Source organism: Populus euphratica, unplaced genomic scaffold, assembly GCF_000495115.2.
Source record: "Populus euphratica unplaced genomic scaffold, PopEup_1.0 scaffold163.1, whole genome shotgun sequence".
Lineage (NCBI taxonomy): Eukaryota > Viridiplantae > Streptophyta > Magnoliopsida > Malpighiales > Salicaceae > Populus > Populus euphratica.
Genome location: NW_011499948.1, coordinates 762,680 through 788,559, shown reverse-complemented (window position 1 = coordinate 788,559; position 25,880 = coordinate 762,680). Strand labels below are relative to the sequence as shown.

The window sequence follows — 25,880 nt, the reverse complement described above, 5'->3', positions numbered from 1 at the left end:
TATGAATTAGATTTTATGTTTGATCTCTTCTTTTGAAAATTTTATGTTATTGTGCTTATTGTCTTTCTTATATTATTTTCATCTACAATAATTGGTAACAAAATTCAATGATTCTTAGTGGTTAGTTATTATGTATTGTTGAATAATCATGTACGGAAGAGGTGGTTACAAAATAGAATGTGTTGGTGTAGGAAGGGATGGAAAGTTTCACCTTTAAAAAAAGAAACATTTGGAAAATTGTGATAAAAGACATGTAGGAAAAATTTAAAAATTACCCTATTGATTGAAGATAATAGACATGTAGAGGCAAATTGAAATATTATCTTATCGATTAGCGAAGTTGAAGTTTTTAGAACTCGTTTCAAGGGCATAAATAAATTAGGCATCTTCTTAATCAAGTTAAGTATTATAGAGATTTTGGTGATCTTATTTATGATAATCTATGTGGATCAGTGTTCTCCATAACTTATGATATTTATTTTGATAATAATTATTTTAATGATGATATCATAAACAATGATAGTAATTATAGTGATAATATCATTAATAGTGTCTTTTTTTTATAAATTAGATGTTAAGTGCAAATAAAACATGTAAGATACTCAACAATAAAAAAAAAAAAGTGTTAATTAAGGTTATATGGATACAACACATATTCATAAAGCAAATTTGAGATTTCAAATTTATTACTCTAAAAGCAAATAGTAAATAAATAATTTATCAATTGTTGTTTCTTAAACAAATTTTAAGATGAAATGATTAAAGTTGATATTTAAAGAAAAAGGGATAGAGAGTCTTAAAACATTCATGGAATTGAGATAAGAGCAATTTGAACTTGTTAAAAATTTCTTTCCAACTTAGTAAAATTGATGTAGGAGATTTTTTTCTAAAACTTAATTTTATATTGGTAACATAAATTTTGATATGATTGTTGAATTGGGTTGAAAGTTTTCTCAAAGATTATACATGCTTTATTTTTTATAAAATTATAATTTTGTAGCCATATGATATAAGGAGGGCCTTCAAATAAGACCCGGGAGTTATTATTTAAGATTTCTAATATTTTTTTAATTGATTTATAATTTTTTTATTTAATTTAAAACTCTTATTATTTTTCTAGTTTTATTAAAATATTTTTCCTAAAATAAATATGGTTATATAACTTTTATTTCAAGAGACTATCATTTTATATTGTTTTCTACCATATCAAGACCCTATGAATAGGCTCGTGAATAGGCTCGTGAATAGGATGTCTTCCAACATCTTTTGGTAAATATAATATGAAAAAATCTTTGTTTTTTTTATCAAGTAAAAATGCATTAAAATTTTTTTTGTTTTTTTTATCAAGTAAAAATGCATTTGGAAAGTGTTTGGCTGCATTTTAAAAAAAAATTAATTTTTTATTTAAAATTATTTTTTTATATTTTTAAGTTTTTTTATGTGTTATTATTAAAAATTAATTTTTAAAAAAAATATTTAGATTTTTTTAAATTAAAAATATTTTTTAAAAAAACTACTATTACAACCCTATACACACATTAAATGTTCCTGGTTAAACTTTTTATCCGTACTCTAATTTGCGGGACGATATTTAAAGAAGAAAAAGATACGTAAATGATGTCCATGTCGATGTGATGTTTGAGACTATAGGGATAGTATTTTATAAATTAGTTTTTTTTGTTAAAAAATATATTAAAATATATTTTTTTAATTTTTAATATCAATAAATTAAAACTTTAAAAAATATTTAAAAAATATCAATTTAATAATAAAAAACGCTCGATGAAAACTCCTAATTTAGTTTGGGGCCCGCAGTCTGGGTTCGTTCTGTCTTTCTCTATGTTCTCGACGCTGTGAATTTTTGTCAAAATGACTAGAAAGCAATCGCAAGTACAAAATCTGGTCAGACAGACTTTCAGAGATTATTCGTTTGGTGTCATAAAGGTCAAGTAATGACAAGGAAGCCATTTTTCCATTTTATCATTGGGAACTAGGCAGTATTTGTATTTTTATGGTCATCTAGTTTTTAAAATGTTTTTAAGTTATTTTTATTAAAAAAATATTAAATTAATAATTTTTTAAAATAATTTTAATATGATAATATTAAAAAAATAATAAAATATTATTTTTATATATTTTCAACTCAAGAAATAAGGTTGTCGATGTTATTTTCAATTACAATAAACAAGTAAAAATTATATAAAAAAAAGTGAATTTTCATTGTTTAATATATAATTATCAATATCAAAATTAAGAAATTCAGTTGTAACAAACACTGATACACTTTGATCCGTAATCTTAACTAAGATTTAATGAAAAGGATAGTTAAGATCTGGATTGATTTGTTGGAATGTGGTTGTGATAAAACCCAAAAAAAAAAATTGCACAAAGTCATATGAACTAGAACTGGTTAATTTGCTGCTGCAATAAATGGTAAAAAATAAATCATTAAGAAGGCCAAAGCAAGGGTAATGCTAAGAAATGTCCATAAAGTAGCAGCCAAGGAGCGTGTTATTGCGAGATGGAAACGACAATTTAGCATTTATATTCGTATGTATTAGAAAATAAAAATACCCCTTCAGTGTTCATGGAGGTTCAAACCTTGAGACGTTAAGTGCCCTTAGAAATGATCGAAGAAATTGAAACACCATTTACAGGAGCGAGCGGAAAGCCACAGATATGAAGGAAACCTGCTGAAGGAGGGAGCAAAGGCGGTAAGCTCGCATTGGGAAGCGGACAACCTTGGAAAAGGTGACTTCCCCACCATCCATCATCCTCTCACACAGGTGTTAACATCACTTCTACCAATCTTTGTACACATGTCCTCCTCCCTTGTCTTTGGGCCCCACTCCACTCAATCCTCCCTCTCCCTCCTCCTTTCTCTCTTCCATTTTTCGATCGCACGGTCACGCATACATACATTCCTCCCTTCGCTATAAGTCTCCCTCCTCTCGAATACCACAAAATTTAAACAAGCCAGGATAAAAAAACTGTATGATCCTTCTTTTCTTGAACCAAGAAAGAAACGCTTTTTGTTTCTGGGTGTGTGTTCAGCTTTCTGTACGTGAATTTGATATTGAAACCCTTTGCTTTCTAGTTGTCTAATGAATACTAGCAATATCACCAAACCAAGGTGAAAAAACAAAACCTTTCAGTTATCATTGCCAAGAAAGCATATTTTGTGAATCTGCACTTGCTAAAATTATAAACAGAAGCAAAGGAAAGAAGAGGAGCGGTGCTCTTTCTGTGAAATAATGGCAGGAAATGAGTGGATAAATGGATACTTAGAGGCGATATTGAATAGTGGAGGTGGGGCAGGTGCAATTGAAGAACACAAGCCAGCACCAACTGTGAATTTAAGAGAAACAGGGCATTTTAATCCAACAAAGTATTTTGTTGAGGAGGTTGTTACAGGAGTTGATGAGACTGATTTACATAGAACATGGATAAAAGTTGTTGCCACTCGCAACACCAGGGAACGCAGTTCCAGGCTCGAAAACATGTGTTGGCGTATTTGGCACCTCACTCGCAAGAAGAAGCAGGTCACTACTCTCTTATATACGTGTACATGTGTTTGTGTAGTGTGGAATTGGGTCACTGTCACGAAGTCCTGGTTCTTGAAGAGACCCTATTGGCTCAGTTTTGCATGTGTTTCTGTTTATACATGACTGTGTGTGCATAGTACTTTTTCTCGATCTTGTAATGACATCATTCTGTCTTGTGAATTGGTTAACTTCTTGCTAATAAGAGAAAAGATAAGAGGAAGACAGAACAGAATGCAAGAGTCTTGTGATTTTAAATGATTTTTTGTTTTTGTTTTTGTTTTTTATTGATTGTTTCATCATGATTCTCTTCTTCTTCTTCTTCTTTAATTTGTTGTTGTATAAACTATATGTATTACTGTTAGTGGAAATTTGTTTAACCATCATTTGAAGCCTGATTTTGTTCTGTTTTCATACGTGAGGCAGAATTTATAAGAGATGAAGTTGTACCTTAGAACTATGTACATAGTTAACGTACTCAATGATGGGAGAATTGGATCAATAATGTGTGTCCATGCATGTCCTAGTGTGTGTTCTTGAATACTGGACCATGTTATGACTCTATTTTTGTTAAACGCACAGTCGTGTTTTGGTTCCTCAGCTTCATGTTATATGGTTCCCTTTTTAAATCAACCTAACATGACCATATCCTACCATGTAATCGACCTAATTCCCTGTGGGGCGAATTTTGTTTTTCCTACTATCTGCATGTGATCCTGTGGTCCTGTTCTGGGCCTTGAGCTCGGGTGCCATGCTATTGAATTGAGCCTGAGATTGATGTCATTTGTGTTTTAATATGACAAAAATGTCATGCTTATGATGTGAATAGTTGGAGTGGGAGGAACTTCAGCGGTTGGCAAATCGAAGATGGGAACGGGAACTAGGACGCCGGGATGCAACTGAAGACATGTCTGAGGACTTGTCAGAAGGAGAGAAAGGAGATGGTTTGGGGGAGCTGTTACAAAGCGAGACGCCAAGGAAAAGGTTTCAGAGAAACCTTTCCAACCTCGAAGTGTGGTCGGATGATAAAAAGGAAAAGAAACTCTATATTGTCCTTGTCAGGTATGGTGCTTTCTGGCTCATTAGTCATGTCGGAGTCTATGAATTTAAGATAAATACAGCACACGAATTCTATTTCTATTTTTTCAGTCAACTCTCGAAAGAGTAGAAACTTTTCTGTTACAGTGCATTGAAAGATAATTCTAGGATTTTCTCTGTTCATGATTTCTTAAGTCTACATCCATTCATGCTGAAAGACCAAATAGACTCTATTTCTGCATTTCTTTGACTGGCCAATGTAGTTCATTGTCGTTTCATCTTTATGAACAGTTTGCATGGGTTGGTCCGAGGAGACAACATGGAGCTTGGTCGGGATTCTGACACTGGCGGGCAGGTAAGTGCTGCATTTTGATACAAATGAAATATAATCTTAGAGTTTCTCTCCATACCATTGTAACTTACACTTTCATAAACAATATCTCAGGTCAAATATGTTGTGGAACTTGCTCGTGCACTTGCAAGGATGCCTGGGGTGTACAGGGTAGATCTTTTTACTCGCCAGATCTCCTCCGCTGAAGTTGATTGGAGCTACGGGGAGCCAACAGAGATGCTAACAGCAGGTCCTGAAGATGATGGTGGCAATGAGGTGGGAGAGAGCAGTGGAGCATATATTGTCAGAATTCCCTTTGGTCCACGTGATAAGTATATCCGAAAGGAACTACTTTGGCCTTATATTCAAGAATTTGTAGATGGAGCTCTTAGTCACATTCTTAATATGTCAAAAGCTTTGGGTGAACAAATTGGAGGGGGCCAACCTGTGTGGCCATATGTTATCCATGGCCATTATGCTGATGCGGGTGATAGCGCTGCTCTTTTATCAGGAGCATTGAATGTTCCTATGGTTCTAACAGGACACTCACTCGGGCGAAACAAGTTGGAACAGCTTCTTAAGCAGGGACGGCAATCAAAGGAGGATATCAATTCAACATATAAAATAATGAGGAGGATAGAAGGAGAAGAGCTTTCACTTGATGCTGCAGAACTTGTAATCACGAGTACCAGACAAGAGATTGATGAGCAATGGGGACTTTATGATGGGTTTGATGTCAAGCTTGAGAAAGTTTTGCGTGCTCGTGCTAGACGTGGGGTCAATTGCCATGGCCGTTACATGCCAAGGATGGTGGTGAGGAAGTGTTTCTAGTTTTTTTTTTTTTCAGTTTTCTTTTTGACATTTTATAGCTAAATGCTAAGCTCATGCCTTATCACTTGTCTATGAGTCAAGAGAAAATCAAAACAGAGGAAGCAAGATTGAAATTGTTCAAAATTGTACTCCGATATCTTTTCCTGCTTCTCTGTTTAAAACACCCTTCATTTCAATTCATGATAACAAGCATAATTTGAAGGCACCGCTCTTACAGCTTAAGCAATGTCAATATTATTTAGTTCCCTACTGTATTTAGCTCAGCTTTCAATTATGCTATTCCCAAAAGTAAACAAATATAGCCTGAACTCACAAGGAATGATTCTTTAGTGCATCCCAAGAAAATACTGATGCAAAATCTCGTTTCAGGTTATTCCTCCTGGCATGGACTTCAGCAGTGTTGTGGTTCAAGAAGAAGCTCCCGAGGTCGATGGGGAACTTGCAACACTCATTAGCAGTGTTGATGGCTCTTCCCCAAAAGCAATTCCAGCAATATGGTCTGAAGTGAGTGACACCTTAGTGTTTACATTGTTTCATACGATTATGGATACAGCTATCATTGCCTCATGGCTAGCATCCTTTGGCAGGTCATGCGGTTCCTTACAAACCCCCATAAGCCAATGATTCTGGCCTTATCAAGGCCTGATCCAAAGAAGAATATTACAACTCTTTTGAAAGCCTTTGGAGAGTGCCGTCCATTAAGAGAGCTTGCCAATCTTGTCAGAGCTTTATATGTTAAATTACTTTTAGATACTAAATTTGTCTGTTCCATGACCCAATAACACTTGAGAACTATTATGTCCTCTTGCAGACGCTGATTATGGGAAACAGAGATGATATAGATGAGATGACTGGTGGAAATGCAAGTGTCCTGACGACAGTGTTGAAGATGATTGACAAGTATGATCTTTATGGGCTGGTGGCCTATCCAAAGCATCACAAGCAAGCTGATGTTCCAGAAATATATCGGCTAGCTGCAAAAACAAAGGTTTGTTGGCAATATTTCAAAGAGTACATTTGTGTGGTTCTTACATGATTATTGGCTAAGCAATTGCATACATGGCAGGGGGTTTTCATAAATCCAGCATTGGTAGAGCCTTTTGGGCTTACCTTGATCGAGGTTGGTTCTAATTTCTAGTTTCTTTCATCACTTACCTTTCTTTCATCAAAGAAATGTAATTGATTGACTCTTGTTTGAAATGATGCAGGCAGCAGCTCATGGGCTTCCAATGGTGGCTACTAAAAATGGTGGACCAGTTGACATCCATAGGGTAAAATATGGACTCCATTTCATTGTCATATAATAAAAACTTCTATTCTATTCCATATCGTAGGAGCTAGGGTTAATGGACCAAAAAATATAAAATTGACAAGCAGCAATTAGTTGGGAATTCTGTATGGATATTTAAATTTCTTTTCCTCTTCACCAGTTTCCTCAGCTGTTAAGCAGATGCAAATCATGCTATAGTAACGTGATTATAGACAATGTGTTTTTGTTTCTTACTTCATGTTTTGGTTGGTAGGCACTGAACAATGGTCTGCTCGTTGACCCTCATGATCAGCAAGCTATTGCTGATGCATTGCTTAAGTTGGTGTCAGAAAAGAACATGTGGTTTGACTGCAGAAATAATGGATGGAAGAATATACATCTATTCTCATGGCCTGAACACTGCCGGACTTACTTGACCAGGGTAGCAGCCTGCCGGATGAGGCACCCACAATGGCAAACTGATACACCAGAGGATGAGGTAGCTGCAGAAGAGTCGTCTCTCAATGATTCGCTCATGGATGTGCAGGATATGTCCCTTAGACTGTCCATTGATGGTGACAAACCTTCACTGAATGGATCTCTTGACTATTCAGCTGCAGCTGCTGGGGACCCTACAGTGTCAGATCAAGTACAACGAGTCCTAAACAAGATAAAGAAACCAGAGCCCAGGCCAGTAGTTTCTGAAAGTGGAAAGCCTGAGGCTGTTGTAAGCAAGCACCCAATGCTGAGGCGGCGACGCAGATTGATTGTTATAGCTCTAGACTGCTATGATAGCAATGGGGTTCCTGAAAAGAAAATGATTAAGATTGTGCAAGATATAATTAAAGCTGTTAGGTCAGACTCACTATTTGCAAAAGTGGCAGGGCTTGCTCTATCGACAGCTATGTCATTAACAGAAACAACAGAGTTCTTGACATCATCAAAGATTCAAGTAAATGACTTCGATGCATTGATTTGTAGCAGCGGGGGTGAATTGTATTACCCTGGTACTTATACTGAAGAAGACGGGAAGCTTGCTCGAGATCCAGATTATGCAGCCCATATAGACTATCGTTGGGGCTGTGATGGCCTAACAAAAACCATTTGGAAGCTGATGAATACAACTGAAGGTGGGAAACAAACTGATGAGTCTTCCAGCCCCATCGAGGAAGATAAAAAATCGAGCAATGCTCATTGCATTGCATACCTTGTAAAGGATCGAAGTAAGGTGATTAAGATATTTCACGCAACTGTTGAAGGTTTAAGAAGCAGTTTCTTATATATTATTTTTTCAATATGTAGGTGTATTTTCACACTGGTTTGCTTTTGCAGGTCAAGAGAGTGGATGATTTGAGGCAGAAGCTTAGGATGCGGGGTCTCCGATGCCATCTAATGTATTGCAGGAACTCGACGAGATTGCAAATTATTCCTCTCCTTGCATCTCGTGCACAAGCACTCAGGTACTATCATGTAGTAAAACCTCAGGAACGCATTAATAGTCCTTCTGAGTACTTCCAGTGTGATACCATTTTGGTGCACAATTGATACCTCTCCAGCTCCAATGGCAGAAATGTCTCAATATATGCATTAACTAATTGAACCTTGAATCGACCTTGCAGCACCTGGACATGTTTTTTTTTCATAAAGAACATTAATTTCTGCAACTCTGTGTGATTATTAGGTACCTTTTCGTTCGTTGGAGATTGAATGTTGCAGATATGTTTGTGATTCTTGGTGAAAATGGAGATACCGATTACGAGGAAATGATATCTGGCGCTCATAAGACAGTAATATTGAAAGACGTGGTGACAAAGGGTTCTGATGACTTGCTAAGAACCACAGACCTACGAGATGACATTGTTCCTAAGGACAGCCCCCTGATTGCTTATCTGAGTGGAAACGCAACAGCTAGCGATATTGCTGATGTTCTGAGGCAAGTGTCAAAATCTTCTGGTGGAATGTGAGATGGTACTGTTTGTATATTGGAGAAAAAATTATCGTTTTATTCCTTTTACCCTTTTTTCCTTAAGATTGAAACTCCCATCTCCTGGAGCATTTTTCTAGCTTTGGTTCTCAACACAAGAACGTAGGTAGATAACGACTCCTGCTGTTGCAAAATGCTCTCTTGCTAAGTAGATAATTTGGTCTACAGAGCTGCCCAACAGGATGTTATATTCTTGACAGGATTCCAGATGCATGATATTACTGCTGAATTCTCTTCATTTTCCAGACAATCTACCGGCAATGCCGGAGAAAATTTTACTTTTTATATTTTTGCTGTTATGTAGATAAATAAATGCTCTGGATGGAGTAAAGAGCAGCTGGTTGATATTAAATAAGCAAATGTTCCTTGTTCTTAAATTAAATTTTTCAGGCCGTCGTCGTCATCTTCTTCTCCTAAATATTCCTGGTCACTCCATGCAGCAGTTCAGGTCTTTTGAGCTATTATGGGAATTTTGATCCAAAAACACCATGAAACCAAGATTTAAATTGCAAACATTGTTTACAACAAATATAAAGAAAAAATCAATAAAATCAATTAATGAAAAGAGATTTAAAAACATTAATTAAAAAGCCTATGCAAACTTGGTTTTTTTCTAGGAAAAAATTGTCCTGGGAGTGAAGGATGCGTTGTCTACTCTTTTTAGAGTATTCAATGATTTAATTATTTTTTCATTTTTAACCAGATTTTTTTAAGATTATACTTTGTAACCTGAAATATTTTATATCCTTAGTAGTTGATGCTAAAAAAAAAATATTTAATTACAAGACTGCCATTACATTATTTTTGAAATAATTACTTAAGAGCTCTTAGACTTAAAAATAACAAAAATGCCACCAAAGAGTCTTACTCTCCGATCATTTCTCATCTTGAACGACCATTTGCACTGCATCTATCCCTTTCTTCTGTCTTCTACACTATTGTAAGATCCACGCTGTCATCTTCTTCCTCCAATATGTGGCCACCAAAAACATATGGCTCAATCTCCTCACAAAACCGAAGCCACCCGACAACCTAAATTGGATGGATTTTGAACATTTCAAATTGAGTTGTTCAGACGACAATATATATTAACTATAACTAAAAGTCATTAGTTTGAGTCGCTTAGTTAATATGGAGACGGATTGCAAGTTTCATTAAAATATTCATCTTAATCTTTTATATTTTTTAGATATTAAATGACTGATTCCCTCTTATATTTTTTAGATATCAAATGATTAATTCAATTTAAAGACAATATATTATAATACCTAATTTTATTTTTCTTTTTTAATCTTTTTTTTGTTAGAAAGAGAAGGAGTTGTCAAATTTTAACTTAAAAAGAGAAAATGGTTGTTAGGAAAGATTTTAGCTTCTAAAACAATTGATTTTTATGTCAAAATATTTTATACGATGAGGAGGATTAAGGTTAGATGTTTGTTTACCTTGAAAATACATACAACAACAAATTTGAGCTCAAGAAGAATTTTTATATTGGGTGGATTTCAGGTTTCGGGAAGGTTTATTGGCTTTTTGATGGCTATGAATTAGTTTAACAAGATCTTTAGAGTATTTTCTAGGTGTTTTGGATCAAAATAAGTTGAAAATGAAATTTTAGGTGAAAAAACAAAAGACCCTATTTTTTCAACCATCATAGTGGCTAGATTCTAGGTTTCGTAAGCGACGCATCCTTTTTTAAAAAAAAATATTTGGGGTGAACAAAATTTTTTTAAGAAAAATAAAAGCTTGCGCATGTGTCATTACTTTATTGGGTCAAACAGAGGGCTTGTCTTACCAAACCCATCAGCGCATGATTTGATTCTATTTTTTTATTTTTCATTTTAAAAAAATAATATATTATTTGTGTATTTTTTTAAATAAATTTTAGGTTTATAATTTAATTAGATTGTGATTATTTTTAAATAATACTAGGTGTATTTAATTTTTAGAGAGTTAGATATGATTTATCTGTGATTTTTTAAAATTTTATATAGATTAAATTTGTTTTGTTTTTAAATATTGATTTTTTATAAGATTTTTTGTATGTGTAGCCTTGCATTTTTTTTAATTATTTTTCAATAAATTTATAAATTTTATGTGTTTTTCTATTATAAATTTATTTTGATAAAGAAATTCATTATATATAACCAAATAAATTACTCGTATTGCAATATTAGATATTTTAATCTTTATTTTTTGCTTGATTTTTTTATTTTATTTTTATTTATTGTTGATGATTTTTTTATTACTTTACACAATAGTTATTAAGTTGTTTAATTAGATGTGTGCATGAGTTTTTCAATTTACATTTAAAAAAAAATTTTAGTATAAAAAAACACATTGAAAAACTTTATATGTTCATTTTTATTATTATTATGTTTTGATGTTTAAGATTTGAAGTTTATTCTTATTATTTTTATTTTTTCTCCTCGAATCTTTTATGAAAATTTCATTATCTTTAGTTTCATTTTTCAATCCAAGTTTATAGTGTATTATTTTTTTTTTAATCTTTGTTCTTTGGGTTTTTATTTTCTTATTAATGCTTTTATTCTTTTTAATTTAACTCTCAAATTTAAAATTTGTTATAACCTTTTGATTTATTTTTTATTAAAATTTTAATTCTCATCATTTTTTATTGTAATTTTTTTTCTTTTGGGTTTTTTTGTGTTGTTTTTTTGTGATTTTAATCCTCATAATTTGTTTTATATATAATGCTTTTGTTCTTATAACATATGTCATGGTTTAAAAAGTTAAAAGTAATTAATAGTAATTGAATTTTTTGTCTTATATTTTTATATATTTATATTCTTTTCCTATGAAATTACCATATCTTCATTTAATTTGTATTTTGTTAATAAGTAAAATTATTGAGATGTTTATGAAAAATTATAAAGATATATTTTTATAATATTGATAAACTTTTATCTTTTACATTAATTTTTTTTTTTACTTTGTTTGTTGTCAAAATTTTGTTTTCTAAAAATTTATGAAATTAATAAAATTTAGTAAACTTACTTAAGTTAATTATCTAAATATTATATACTTTTACATTTTTTATATCGAAATAAATATTTACTCGAGTTAATTACCTAAATATTACATACTTTTATATTTTTTAGATAGAAACAAAGATTGAACCATAGCACGAGTCGTTGATACGAGGAAACAATGGAAGGATCTGACACTGTTGTTGCTATTGAATTTGGAGGAGCTAGAAGGAGAGAAAAATGCTGGTAGATTCATCAACTCAGGGGCTATTTGGAAACACGTGTTTCTAAAAAATTTAAAAAAGATTTATTTTTTATTTTTATTAAAATTTAATATGATTTATATGTTTTGAAATATGTTAATATTAAAAATAACTTTTAAAAAATAAAAAAATTATTATCAATATATATTTTAACATAAAAAGTGAGTCAAACACACTCTAATAACTTCAAAAAAAACCTTGGTTTGAGTTGCTGAATTTGGCCACATAATGCGTGTAGTTTCTCTGAATTCTGCCATTTCACCTCATGGAGTTTTTCGTATAGAAAATTTATTGACTTGGAAATCTGAATTTGATGAAATATCACGAGGAGACCGAAGATTTAAATCTCCAAGAACACCTTCAAGTTTCTAGTGATAAAGGAAATGTGAAATTTAATTTGACAGGGGAAAGGATAAGACCCCCACATTCTGCTCAAGGTAGGGCTACCACAACCTCAATATCCAAAGAGTGTTTGGGTTTATATATTATTGTTATTGCTATTATTATTGTTATTGCCATGTAATTGTAATTTGCAAATAAAAGAATAATTCCACTAAATTTATATCATGTCATGCCATGTAAAAATTGTTCGGATATTCTTTTTCCTTTTTTTATTGAAAGCCAAACTATTATTAGAACAATTTCCATGTATTTTGACAAAAATTCTTCTTTTTTTTTTTAAGTTTACACTTTTGTATTGACATATTCAAGTTAAACTACTATCTCAAAGTCTCATAAAGTTTTCAAAAATAAGTATTTAGTTATTTGTGCAATATTATAAAGAATTCTTAGACAATATTATTAAACTCAATTTAGCTTATCAAGTTAATATATAATGTGTTGATATAATCTTTAGACAAGGCTAGATTTCAAGGTAAATTAAGTAGGACAAGACCTAGTGTAGGTTTGATGACCTATAAGTATACATACAACTTATTTATTTTATTTATTTTGACCAAAACCTAATTTGCCTTCTAAAAAGAAAGATTAAAAATTAATGTTGATGTAACTTTTTTTATTATAAAAGAATACTAGAACAATAATATTTTGTACAAATTCATATCAAATTAGATTAATTTATTTAACTCATGATTTAGGTCAAGATTCTAATCAGGTTTAATAATCTTGCTTTTTAAAATTTATTTTTATTTAATTAAACAAAGTAGACAATTACAAGAAAAAAATAAATAAAATTAGAAATAAAAATTTTATTTTTAATCTAAATGTTATTTTCTTATCAATGAATCTCTTTATTATTTTAACACAAATATTTTTTTATTATAAGCTTTGTTTTTTAAATAAAAATCTATCATGATCTCAAAATCAAATTTTAAGAAAACTATTAAAACAATGTTTAAATAATTGATATGTGATTGAAGGAAAAAAAGAATTAATAAATATGCTAAAATCATGTAAAAAATCCATCATAAAATTTAAAGAACATAAGTCTTATTTTCATTGAATATATATTTGTTTTTTTTTTTGCATATTAAGTACATAATAATTGAAAACAAATTGTTAGCTTTCCCGTAAAAACCTATAATACTATTGAAGAACCTACAAAATTGAATAATAATTGAAATATAATGACAACATTTTTTTTATGGTGCATTTCAATAAATATTAAAAAATAACTTCTTAAAAAAATATAATATCCTCTATAAATACATATAATCATTACTTAGTTTCTTTTTGATGTTATAACTTTTAAAATGATTTTTTTTAAATAGAAATCTACTAAAATTTCAACTAGTCTCCTCAAGAGATTACATGTTATTGACTATGACAGTCATAACATTTCAATATTTAACTACTTCTTATTTTATTTATTATCCAATCATTCTAAACTCATCTCATCACAACTTGACACATTACATCCATCGCATTTTATTATGATTATTAATATTTATATAATTATAAATATAAAATGTTCAAATCTTCAAAATAATTAAAGAAGTAAAAATACATACTAATTATCTGAACGCAATAAAAGAATTAATACAATATCATAAATATATGTGATTTAATTGAATTCAAAATATATAAACCTTATGATAATTAATATTTATGTAGAGAACCCATTACAATATAAAAGAGGTACTTGATATAAGCTTTAAACAAAATTATCAAAGGTTGTCTTATATTAATCTAACATTATTTTTGGGATGGTGAAGTACCTGTAGTTAATTTATAACTATCATTCTATGGCATGCAAATTACTTAAACAAATAGAACAAAAAAATATTATCCTTGGACTATAATACATCATTATTAATTATTTCAATTTATTTATCAATATAATCCCTTTATTTATTTATATTGTTCACTCACCACATTTAAATTTCTTTTTGTTATTAGTTTAATAAATCATATTTTTTGTAGCAATTTATTTTCTAAAGCTCAATCTTTTCAAACAATATCCAGCACTAGCTAATTCTTTTTCTTCACCTATTTCCAGGTATTATTCCTGCTTTCAGAAATATGAACTCTTTCCCCCATTATCAGGTATTAATTTCATATCTAGGAATCTAGTCCTATCTCTTAGCATCAGGTGTTAGTTCCAATACTGGGAAAAACTAACCCCTTATACCTTTCACAAACATTTGTCTCATTACCGAGAAACTAATTTCTTCTCCTATTATCGAGCATTAATTTCGTTACTAGGAAACTAATTTCTTCACTCATTCCAAGTATTAATCCCATCATATGGAAAAAATGTTTTTGTTGATTACGGAGCATTAGTCCCGTCATTGAAAAACTAATTCCTTCATTACAAACCACAATTTAAGTACGATGTATCAAAACATTTCCAACATAATATAATGATAAACTAAGAAAATAAATGACACGGTGTATGATACTTACATGCTGTTAGAGCTCAAGTAGTATCTTCTTGTTTTTGTAGAGCTCTCGTTGTCTCTCCTATATCAACATGTATATTACATTGTTCTTCCATTGTATGCTCATTTTACATAATATTATTTTAAGTTTACCTTCATCAATTTAACTCTCATTTTAGTTTAAATTATCGTTTTACTTACATTTTCAACTTGTATTTAACATTTAATTTCACATTTTCTTACTACCATCTTGCTTTTAACAAATATTTCTCAAATACATGGTATGTATTAAATCCAAATCATTTTTTAGTTATTTTGATTAATTTACATCTATTTGGTTATGTTTACCTTAACAAGCACTCATTTACTTTCAACCCAAACTTTCATATGATATTAATAAACATCATGCCACTTTGGCTTCCCACACATTTATTTTAAGGCCCTGACCTTTTTGTCAATATTTTTAATTTTTAATTTTTCATCAACAATTTCTAATATATAATATTTTATCAATAATATTTTATATTTAGCCTTTTATCAAACACTTTGTGCCTTTTATCAAACACTTTGTGAGCACTAATTCAATTCATCAATTTCATAGGAATTTCACGTAATCCTCCCAAACACCCTAACAAGAATTTATATATTAATACTAAACTTAAATGGTCATAATCCAAACCTAATTATACTAATCATAATCATATTATACATAATTAAAATCAAACACACTATAAAACATCAAAACATATCCAAATTCCAAAACTTCCCTAATTACATCAACATGGCCTTAAATTCATGATTTAAAACATCCCCAAAACTTTCCATGGTTTAAAAATACATGGTTGGTCTTAAATTCATCAACTGGACTACTAATAATACCATTTCTAATACAAATTTCTCAAAAACTTAATCAGTTCCATAATTTGCACCATTAAATTTTAAACATACATAATCTCATATTTTCCTATTATTCCTAAACATGTCAACAATAAACTCATGAATAAAACAAGCAAATGTACTTTAATCATAATAAAAAAACTTACACAACAATTAACATAATTCTAATACTGCAATTTAATCTCTTATTACTCGACCGCTAAATCTTTAGAAATACTATGACTTTCATCATCATTTATATCATATTTAACACCTAACACAACCTAAGTTGATCAATTCATGACCAATTTACATTTTATTCAAAATTTCATTATGAATCTTAATATCAATTATATCATTTTCTAGCCTAATTGTTATTCATTTCATATAAAGTTATTAGATTGGGTTTATAACTCTTACTAGAAGTTAATCTAGTCTTCAAATCTTAACCAATCAAAATTTCTGAATCCCCTTAAAAACCCCTAATTGCCTTGACCGTGCATTGATCTCCTATTGATTTCCTTCATTTTTCTATCTTATTTAGGTACTTAAAAATAAGGTGATGGGTATTTCTCTCAATCCTCCTTTAATTTCTTAAATTATTTTGTTCTTTTTCTAAGAATGTTTTTAAAGAAAAACTCAAATTTTCCCCCCTCCTTTTTTCTAGTTGTTGTCGGCTATGATGAGAGAGAGATATGGCTTTTATATGTATTTTTCTTTCTTATTTACATTGTAACTCATCTTTTATATATAATCCTAATTTGTTTCAAAGTTTTTAATTTATTTTCTTCCTTTTATTAAGTGTCACAACACTTCTTCTTCTTTTTCTTTATCAAATTTTGCCCTTAACATTAAATTTTAATTTTCTAAATTTTTATTTAACTTATTTTATCTTTAAGTTAAAATTTTAATATTTCAAGAAAATATTAGTTGGGAGTTTACAAAGGGCCAGGGCTAAAAAAATAGGCTTGCATGCCTGGCTTAGTAGAAAAACAATTCATGTGCCTAGCCCTTTGTTTTTTGTGCAAGGATAGATGACAATGTTTGTCCTTTTATTTTTCTTTTAAAAAACAAATGATGCATTATTTACTTTCCAAAATTTTGAGCATTAGAAGAATGAACAAAAAATCAGGTTAAGTTTTTTTTTTTTCAAAACAAATTTAACCTAAAAATACGTAATAAACACCTTTAGAATCATAAATGATAAATTTCTTAACTTAAAACACCACTAAAATAGTTAAAGCCATAAAATTAAATAAAAAAAGTCTTTATCAACCCCAACTACTTTTTTTTAGCAATTTGAAAGCTAAAAAACACCTCAATGATGCTTATTAATAGGAACACATTAACATTAAATTTAGCTATCTTATTAATAGAATCTAGCCAATAAACCACTTTCTATCTTTTGTGAAGTTTTTCAATAACTTTTTTTTTTCTCAAACTCATGAATTAAAATATAAATAAAATAAAATTTTGGATTAAAATGTTAAAGTTTAAAACTAAAATAACTAAAAAAATTACGTGGATAAATTGTTTTTAAAAGACACATCACGAACAATGGAGGGAAAAAACCTATATTTTCTCCTCATTATCAATTTTAATTCTCTTATGTTTTTGACAAGCAAATAACTAAAAATATTAAGTGGATAAATTGTTTTAAAAAGACACATTACGAACAATGGAGGGAAAAACCTATATTTTCTCCTCACTATCGATTTTAATTCTCTTATGTTTTTGACAAGCAATAAAATAAAATTATTTTTTACAAGATCAAGAATCAACCTAATACCATAACATGTTTTTGACATCATAATAATTTTATAAAAAACAAATTTAAACATAATTATCAAGCTTAATACCTAATTAGTGAAATGTAAAAGGGTGAAATTAGATTATTTTTTTCTTATGATTGTATAAAAAACTTAAAGGAAAAAAAACAATGTGTTTTTATAAGTGAATGAATAATATTTTTATTTAAACAAAAATTATTCCCTTTTATTGAGGTTACACATTTATTTTGGTGTATTCATATTGAACTACTGTTTAAAAGCCTCGTTAATTTCAGTTTGAAGAGATATCCTCGACTAATTTCTAATCTTAAAAGAAATAATATATATCAAAATCTTTTACTTGGTGTAATTATGAAAAAATATTTAATTTTTTTTTATTGTCAATTTTAATCCTTTTATTTTTATTTTGCAAAAAGTAAAATCAAATTGTTTTTTTTGCAAGATTGAGAATCAACCTAATATCATGACATGTTTTTGAACCATACTAACTTTATAGAATATAAATTTAAACATAGTTATCAAGCTTGATATCTAATTAGTACAATTTGAAAAAGTGAAATTAAATTATTTTTGGATAATAAGAAAAAAACTTAAAGGACAAATATATATATATATATATATATATTTTCTTCTTTTTTTTTTATTGAGGTTACACATTTGTTTTGGTATATAAATACTTTCTAAAATCCTCCTGAAGTTCTTGAAGATAACATGGAATAATCTCTAATCTTATAATCAAAAGAAATAATATATAGCAAAACAAACCTTTTGCTTGGGTGTGGTTATGAAATATTATTTAAATTTTTATAAAATATTTTTTTATAAAAAGAAAACTAAAGAAAAAGTGTTACTAAATTTTTTCTTAAAACATGTGTTTTCTAATGCTTTATTTTTTTTGATTGTTTTAAAAATTATTTAATATAAAAATAAATCTTTTTTTCATTTATTTAATTTAATGTCTTATTTTAAAAATTATTTAATATAAAAATAAAGCTTTTTTTCATTTATTTAATTTAATGTCTTATGATAATTTATTTTAACATTTTCAATTTAAGTCAAACTATATAATTGTTTTTTAGAGTTTATTTCGTAGTATAATTATGGTTATTTTTTAAATAATATTTTTATTTTTTAAAATTATTTTTAATATTATCACATTAAAATAATTTAAAAACACTTAAAATATATTAATTTAAAATACATAAAAATAAAAAGTTTTAAAAATGTTTTTGCTAGGCAGAAACGTTCTTAAAAAAATCGAAGGTAAAAAGCTAAATTACAGGAAACCCACTCATTTCTGCTTTACCCTACCCATGCTGGCTTCCTTTTGTAGCGCTCGCCTGCCACTCGTCTCCTCGCTTCTTTTAGAAACCCCAAATCGCTAACACTGAACTAAAACCCTAGCCAGCACCTAAGCTATCACAATCATGGGAGATCTTGATCGGCCGGTCCCGAAGCTACCGATCCCGGGAAAGCGAAACATACTGATAACTAGTGCTTTGCCTTATGTCAATAACGTCCCTCATCTCGGCAACATCATCGGCTGTAAGTAATTTTGGATTTTGTGCTGTTTGATTAAGGAGCTTATTTGGTTTTTCTGATTCCGGTGCCGTTTTGGTTGTTAGGCGTGCTGAGTGCTGACGTGTTTGCTAGATACTGTCGTCTCCGAGGATATAATGCGATTTATATTTGTGGAACTGATGAGTACGGGACTGCGACTGAGACTAAAGCCATGGAGGAAAATTCTACCCCTAAACAAATTTGTGACAAGTAATTTTTTTCTTTTTTCTTTTTTATGTATGGCTGAGTTTTTTTCTTTTTTAATTATTATTATTATAGTGAGTTTCAATTTGGTCGTGGATTTCTAGGTATCACGCGATTCATAGGGAGGTTTATAAATGGTTTAATATAAGTTTTGATGAATTTGGGCGGACGTCGAGTCCGCAGCAAACTGAAGTTTGTCAAGCAATTTTTAAGAAATTGTTAGATAATAACTGGCTTTCGGAGAATACAATGAAACAGGTATGGTCTTATGAGTGAAGGCTTATTTCACTGGTATGTTCGTTTGTGTTATTGTGTGCGATGGTACCATGTCTAAATTTGAGCTATGTTTTGTTATTTGGGTGCTTAATTGATTAATGTTTGTAACTATTATCTTTATACAGCTGTACTGTGATACATGTGAAAGATTCTTGGCTGATCGGCTTGTTGAAGGTACTTGTCCTACAGAAGGATGTAATTATGACTCTGCACGAGGAGATCAGTGTGAAAATTGTGGAAAGCTTTTGAATCCAACTGAGTTAATAAATCCCAGGTGCAAGGTGAGAGATTGGTTCTTTCTCTTGCTTTTCTTTCTTTCCTGTCTTTTTAGCAAAACCACTGTATAGAATTCTATCTATATCTTGCTTTCTGTTAGTTTTTGGATATCCTGGGTTGAAATGCATTGCATAACGTAGTGCTAGGGAAAATATCTAAAAGGCCATATCACACTGTATACTTTTGGTATTGGAAAAAGGACAAGGACCTTCTGATATTGGGATAACTTAACTGCTGCTCAGTAATCTTACATCTGAGTTGACTCTGGTATTTAATGAAGGAATTTTCTATGCTGAAATATGGAGTTGGTTAATATTCCAGTACCTCTTTCACCCCTCACTAGTTACCACCATCCTAGCGAAAAAGGGATCACAAAAGTTTGTGCCTCTTCTACACATGTAGCAATAATGTTGCTAGACTCTGGTGATTTCATGTTGTATTTATGTATATATTTTGATCTGATATGTGAACAGCAATGTAAGAATACACCAAGAATCCGCGATACGAACCACTTGTTTCTTGAGCTTCCTCAGCTGAAGGATAAATTAGTAAGCTATATTGAGAGTATGTCAGTAGCTGGATCTTGGAGCCAAAATGCCATTCAAACAACAAACGCATGGCTTAAAGAAGGACTCAAACCACGATGCATTACTAGGGATCTGAAGTGGGGTGTTCCAGTTCCACTTGATGAATTTAAGGACAAGGTTAGAAATCTTGCTTAGTATCACTTTCCATTTTATCCCATTCAAATTCTGTTAAAGATGTGGTTTTTTTGTTTTTTCAAACCATGCTGAAATTTCTGCTGCTGGCACTTCTTTCTTCCTTTTGTCATGACTAATATGCACATAAACATGGTGTTAGATTTTTATGATGTATCTTCATATTGTGTTATTGGTAGGTGTTTTATGTTTGGTTTGATGCTCCTATTGGATATGTATCCATTACTTCTTGCTACACTCCTGATTGGGAGAAGTGGTGGAAGAATCCTGATAATGTGGAGCTGTATCAGTTTATGGGGAAAGACAATGTACCATTCCACACTGTAAGTGTACTATCCTTCAGAATTATTGACCTGCAGATGGAAGTTATTATTATTTTTAAATGTGTGTTTTAATCTCATGTAATTTTTCATTTGTAAAATTTGTATAATGAGATTTTCTTTTTTCTTAGAAACTTCCTATGTCTCAGTGATGTTGGGTTCATTTGATGTGATTGTTATATTTTCTTTCCTTTTTGTTTGGTTTTACTTGATATCTGATGGGCACATCTGCAATCTCAGAACTTTCCATTTATTTGTTTACTTCAATGTTTCTTTTTGGTTCGTAACTGTACTTTTATGTTGAGCAAGAAAATTGCTCTCATTATGCATGGTTTCCTTACGGTAATGCTGTAAAGTTTCACTTCTTCAAATGTGTATGCATTTCTTATTTCAGGTGATGTTTCCATCGACACTTATTGGAACAGGCGAAAATTGGACCATGATGAAGACTATAAGTGTAACTGAATACTTAAATTATGAAGCAGGTTTGTCAACCATGTTTTATTGACATAATTTAGCCAATATGCAATACTTGGTGATTTTTCATGCATTCAAATGAAAACTCATAGGATAATCATCCTTTACTAAGATGCTGCCTTTTGTTTTTGACCATCTTGAGTTTTCTAAGTTAATTTAGTTGGGTAATGCAGGGAAGTTTTCCAAGAGTAAGGGTGTAGGAGTGTTTGGAAATGATGCAAAGGATACAAATATTCCTGTAGAAGTTTGGAGATATTATCTGCTAACCAATAGGCCTGAGGTAATCCTCTTGTTGCCCACAATGCTTTGATTCTTCAGTTGAATATTTCATCATGTGATAATAAAATGCTAATTTTGATGTGTTTGTCTTAATTAGGTGTCTGACACACTATTTACATGGTCTGATTTGCAAGCAAAACTTAACAGCGAGCTGCTGAATAATTTGGGCAACTTTATTAATCGAGTTCTGAGTTTTCTTGCTAAACCACCAGGTAGATCAGCTTTGTGAAATTCCATATTTAGGTTTCTTACTATTTTGTTGTTCAGCTAAATTTAAGTCTTGATGAATGCATCAGAGTGACAATTTTATGTTGTTGGAAGAGATGAATTGTTGAATTCTATTGCCAAGAGGAGGATTATTTATTTGTTTGATTTTAATTATCAATATTGGTACTTCTTATCATTTGAGTTTTGAAAGTTTTTCCCTCTCTTTGTCATACCTTTAAGAATTGGCCTTTCTCTCTCTCAAAGAACCATCTCCTCATGATAATAGCTATACTTGGATCACTATCTAGAAGTTGTGTTTTTCCTTCATTTTCTTTTGAAAGTCTTTGAATAAAAAGCAGGATAGTTTATGGAATTTGTGTGAGGGCCATCTCTCCATCTAAGATGCTCAATACCCTTCTGGACTCAGTTTTTCTAGAAGCATGCTAGCCAAGACAGGATTAGGAACACAAGTTAGTCCTAAACAGATCCTCTAGGCTCTTGAGGGATCATAAATTCTTGTAGCGGTTTTTGTATCTTACCACCCACCATTCACGTTTGATGCATTTTTCTGGTGTAACAAGGCACTGGCATATCCTGAGACCATAGTGACTGGCTATTTTGATCTACAGGTTCGGGATATGGTTCTATCATTCCAGATGCTCCAGGTGCAGACTCCCATCCCTTGACAAAGAAATTGGCTGGAGAAGTTGGTAAATATGTTGAGCAGTACCTGGAAGCCATGGAGAAGGTATCAGCCAATGATTGATTCGCAGGATAGTTACATGTGACTAGCACCATTCTGACAGCCATGTTTGAAATTTATAGGTTAAGTTAAAGCAAGGATTGAAAACTGCAATGAGCATTTCTAGTGAGGGGAACGCCTATCTGCAAGTAAGCCTGGAATGCTTATGATCTTTTGGATTCAAAAGCTTTAGGTGTGTGTATTATTATATCTCTGCTGTTTGGAGATGGCCATGAATTGATTTCTATTCTGTCCTTGTAGGAAAGCCAATTTTGGAAGCTTTACAAGGAAGACCAACTTTCTTGTTCCATAGTTATTAAGACTTCATTGGGTCTAGTATATCTTCTTGCATGTTTATTGGAACCTTTCATACCATCTTTCTCTGTTGAGGTGACTTGGCTACCTTATTTATTTATTAGCAGCACTCATGTGAATTTCTTTCATTGTTTTCATGTGCTGAGATGTTTTTTTCCTTTATTTTTTAAATTGGATATAAGGTCTTCAAGCAGCTTAATTTGCCTCTTGAACAAGCTTCACTTTGTGACGAGAAAGGCGATATGGATAGGGCAAAAAGACCTTGGGAGATCCTACCTGCTGGGCACAAGATTGGGACTCCAGAGCCCTTGTTCAAGGAACTGGTATAATATGTTATGCCACATATAGTTTCCTGTGTTCATGTCATGAGTGTGGTTTTGATTTTGCAGGGGTTTGCATGTGGCTGCTTGTGCTTTGATGTTGATGGGAATAGGGGTGAAAGATGAAGCATGATGCTAACTTTCCTTTGTGCTTACTACTAATTTAAGTAATTTCATTTTCATACAGAAAGATGAAGAAGTGGAGGACTACAGGAGGAGATTTGCTGGAAGTCAGGCTGATAGACTTGAGCGGGATGAAGCTGAAAAGGCAGCCAAGCTTGCAGAGCAACTGAAGAAAAAAGCTTCAGGTTGTATTTTTCTTGCAGCCTTTGTGCTCACCTGATTAGTTCTGATGGTTGGTAATTTGAACCAAGTCATATACGGTGGTAAAAAAAAAAAAAAATCTTAATAACTTGATTGTTTGCACCTGCCTGCAATCTTTCACAAGTGGCGTCCATTAAGAATAATTGTTGGAAAGTTTGTTTCCTTATTATTTACCAAAATTGATGTAACAGTTGGTGGTGGGAAGAAGCAACAGGCCAAAAAACCTGCTTCTGAAGCCAAATCTAAGGGCAGTGTTGAACCAGAAATCTCCATCACAAGACTTGATATTCGTGTTGGCCTAATTAAGAAAGCTCAGAAGCATCCTGATGCTGATTCGTTGTATGTGGAAGAAATCGATTTGGGTGAAGGAGATTGTAGAACGGTTGTTAGTGGGCTTGTCAAATATATACCTCTTGAGGAGATGCAGGTATGTCTCTGCTACAAAAGATCCTAATAATTTGATGCACCTTTTATGTTTTTAGTTAATGCCACCCAGTCTGCTAGGCTGCTCATAAAATTTGATCATTTGGCAGAATCGTAAGGTCTGTGTCCTTTGCAACCTAAAGCCAGCATCCATGAGGGGCATTAAGTCGCAGGCTATGGTTCTTGCTGCTTCCAACAGTGACCACACAAAGGTAAGTAAACTGATCTCTACCTTTTCATTTATCTTTGCATCTTTTATACATTTGACTGAGGTCATATTTCCAAGTGTGAAGTCATCTAACCTTACTAATGGATATGTAATATGAGCTATGACGCCTATGACAAAAAAGCAGCCCTTGCATCTAATTGCAGAAATGTTTTTTTAATTGCTGGTCTAACTTTACCTTTGCTGGTGGTATGGTAGGTCGAATTGGTTGATCCACCCCCATCTGCTGTTGTTGGAGAGAGAGTTACATTTCAAGGGTTTGAAGGTGAACCTGATGATGTCCTAAACCCTAAAAAGAAGGTCTGGGAGACACTACAGGTGGATCTGCAAACTAACAGTGAGCTGGTAGCCTGCTACAAAGACATTCCGTTAACCACATCTGCTGGTGTGTGCAAGGTTGCATCCATTAGTTGTGGTTCCATTAGGTAGACAGGCAGGTCAGTTTTTGACGTTAGAAAAATCTCAAGGCTCCAGTTTTGGACTCATTATTTCTGTTATCGTTCAATGTTACACCACATTGGGTATAAAAATGACTTCGCTTCCTAATGAACTGCATAAAAATGCTGTCGGAGTATGTAAGGTATTTCATGTTTTTGTTTATTTGATACTTTATTTTGTTTGGCAGTTTAATGCTTACCCCGTTGTTATTGAACTAGAAAAACAAGATTATTGGAGATCAGGTGACTGGATGGGAATCATGGGGTGCTCATAAACTGAAGCACCCAGGCGGGAACCCATCGGGTTCTTCTTGATGGATCATTTCCATGGGAAGGACTCGAGTGTGTGGGGCTGTTTGTCTGAAAAGTAGTTCATTGAAATCTGTAAGAAAATTCATTCCCCACCTAAATGAAAAACAATGTATTTTTGGTGCAAATAATAATAATAATAATAATAACAAGGCACCCGGAACTACAAGTGCCCAGAAGACTACATGCAGCAGATGCTCGTCTTCAGTCTAACAATTCACAAGCTAGTTAAATAATTGCAAGGGTTATAAGGTTGTCTGTTCTGAAAAGTTGTTCGTTCGTTTGCTCGCGCAATGATTTTGTAGCAAGTAACTGTTTTGTTTTTTCTTATTATTAGATGACTATATTCCATATTAGCTTCATGGCCCAGCCTCCAAATCATGAAGTAAACAACATGTTAGGTCAGTGAATGAAGCTAATTTTAATTACCAAACAAGCCTCCAAATCATGAAGTAAACATGTTAGGTTAGTGAATGAAGCTAATTTTAATTACCAAAACTATTAGCCATGACAACAACGGACACTATCAGATTCAAGAGCAGATTTGATAGCTAATAAATAAATTCAAATGTTAACACAAAGGTCTTATAGTAGAACTTCATGACAAGCATAAGGTAGTGTTTTGGGACATGACAAATAACTGTCATGCTTTATGTTTGGTATACTGTGATGATAATAATATCCTTGTCTTGTCTATTATGATTTCTGATTGGTAAAAGCATGCATTATTAACAAGCA

The 25,880-nt window shown here is 31.6% G+C and overlaps 2 protein-coding genes across 4 annotated transcripts; both read left to right on the top strand.

Moving 5' to 3' along the window:
- The first annotated feature begins 2,467 nt into the window (after positions 1–2,467).
- LOC105137770 (probable sucrose-phosphate synthase 3) lies at positions 2,468–9,371 on the top strand. Of its 2 annotated transcripts, XM_011043644.1 has the most exons (13): positions 2,468–3,542; positions 4,372–4,604; positions 4,872–4,935; positions 5,026–5,724; positions 6,112–6,246; positions 6,330–6,461; positions 6,554–6,730; positions 6,809–6,862; positions 6,951–7,013; positions 7,266–8,219; positions 8,324–8,451; positions 8,673–8,984; positions 9,109–9,371. In XM_011043644.1, the coding sequence occupies exons 1-12, from the start codon at positions 3,255–3,257 to the stop codon at positions 8,953–8,955; spliced, it is 3,210 nt and encodes a 1,069-aa protein (XP_011041946.1). In that variant the 5' UTR covers positions 2,468–3,254; the 3' UTR covers positions 8,956–8,984; positions 9,109–9,371. The 2 variants fall into 2 exon arrangements, with proteins under 2 accessions (XP_011041946.1, XP_011041945.1); XM_011043643.1 differs by having other exon boundaries at positions 8,673–9,357.
- Positions 9,372–19,038: 9,667 nt separating this feature from the next.
- LOC105137769 (probable methionine--tRNA ligase) lies at positions 19,039–25,270 on the top strand. Of its 2 annotated transcripts, XM_011043642.1 has the most exons (18): positions 19,039–19,273; positions 19,354–19,498; positions 19,597–19,750; positions 19,894–20,049; positions 20,518–20,748; positions 20,943–21,086; positions 21,478–21,568; positions 21,734–21,840; positions 21,937–22,051; positions 22,676–22,794; positions 22,872–22,937; positions 23,050–23,178; positions 23,286–23,426; positions 23,611–23,731; positions 23,939–24,174; positions 24,281–24,382; positions 24,595–24,833; positions 25,022–25,270. In XM_011043642.1, the coding sequence occupies exons 1-17, from the start codon at positions 19,156–19,158 to the stop codon at positions 24,823–24,825; spliced, it is 2,406 nt and encodes an 801-aa protein (XP_011041944.1). In that variant the 5' UTR covers positions 19,039–19,155; the 3' UTR covers positions 24,826–24,833; positions 25,022–25,270. The 2 variants fall into 2 exon arrangements, with proteins under 2 accessions (XP_011041944.1, XP_011041943.1); XM_011043641.1 differs by lacking the exon at positions 25,022–25,270 and having other exon boundaries at positions 24,595–25,020.
- The last annotated feature ends 610 nt before the right edge of the window (positions 25,271–25,880 follow it).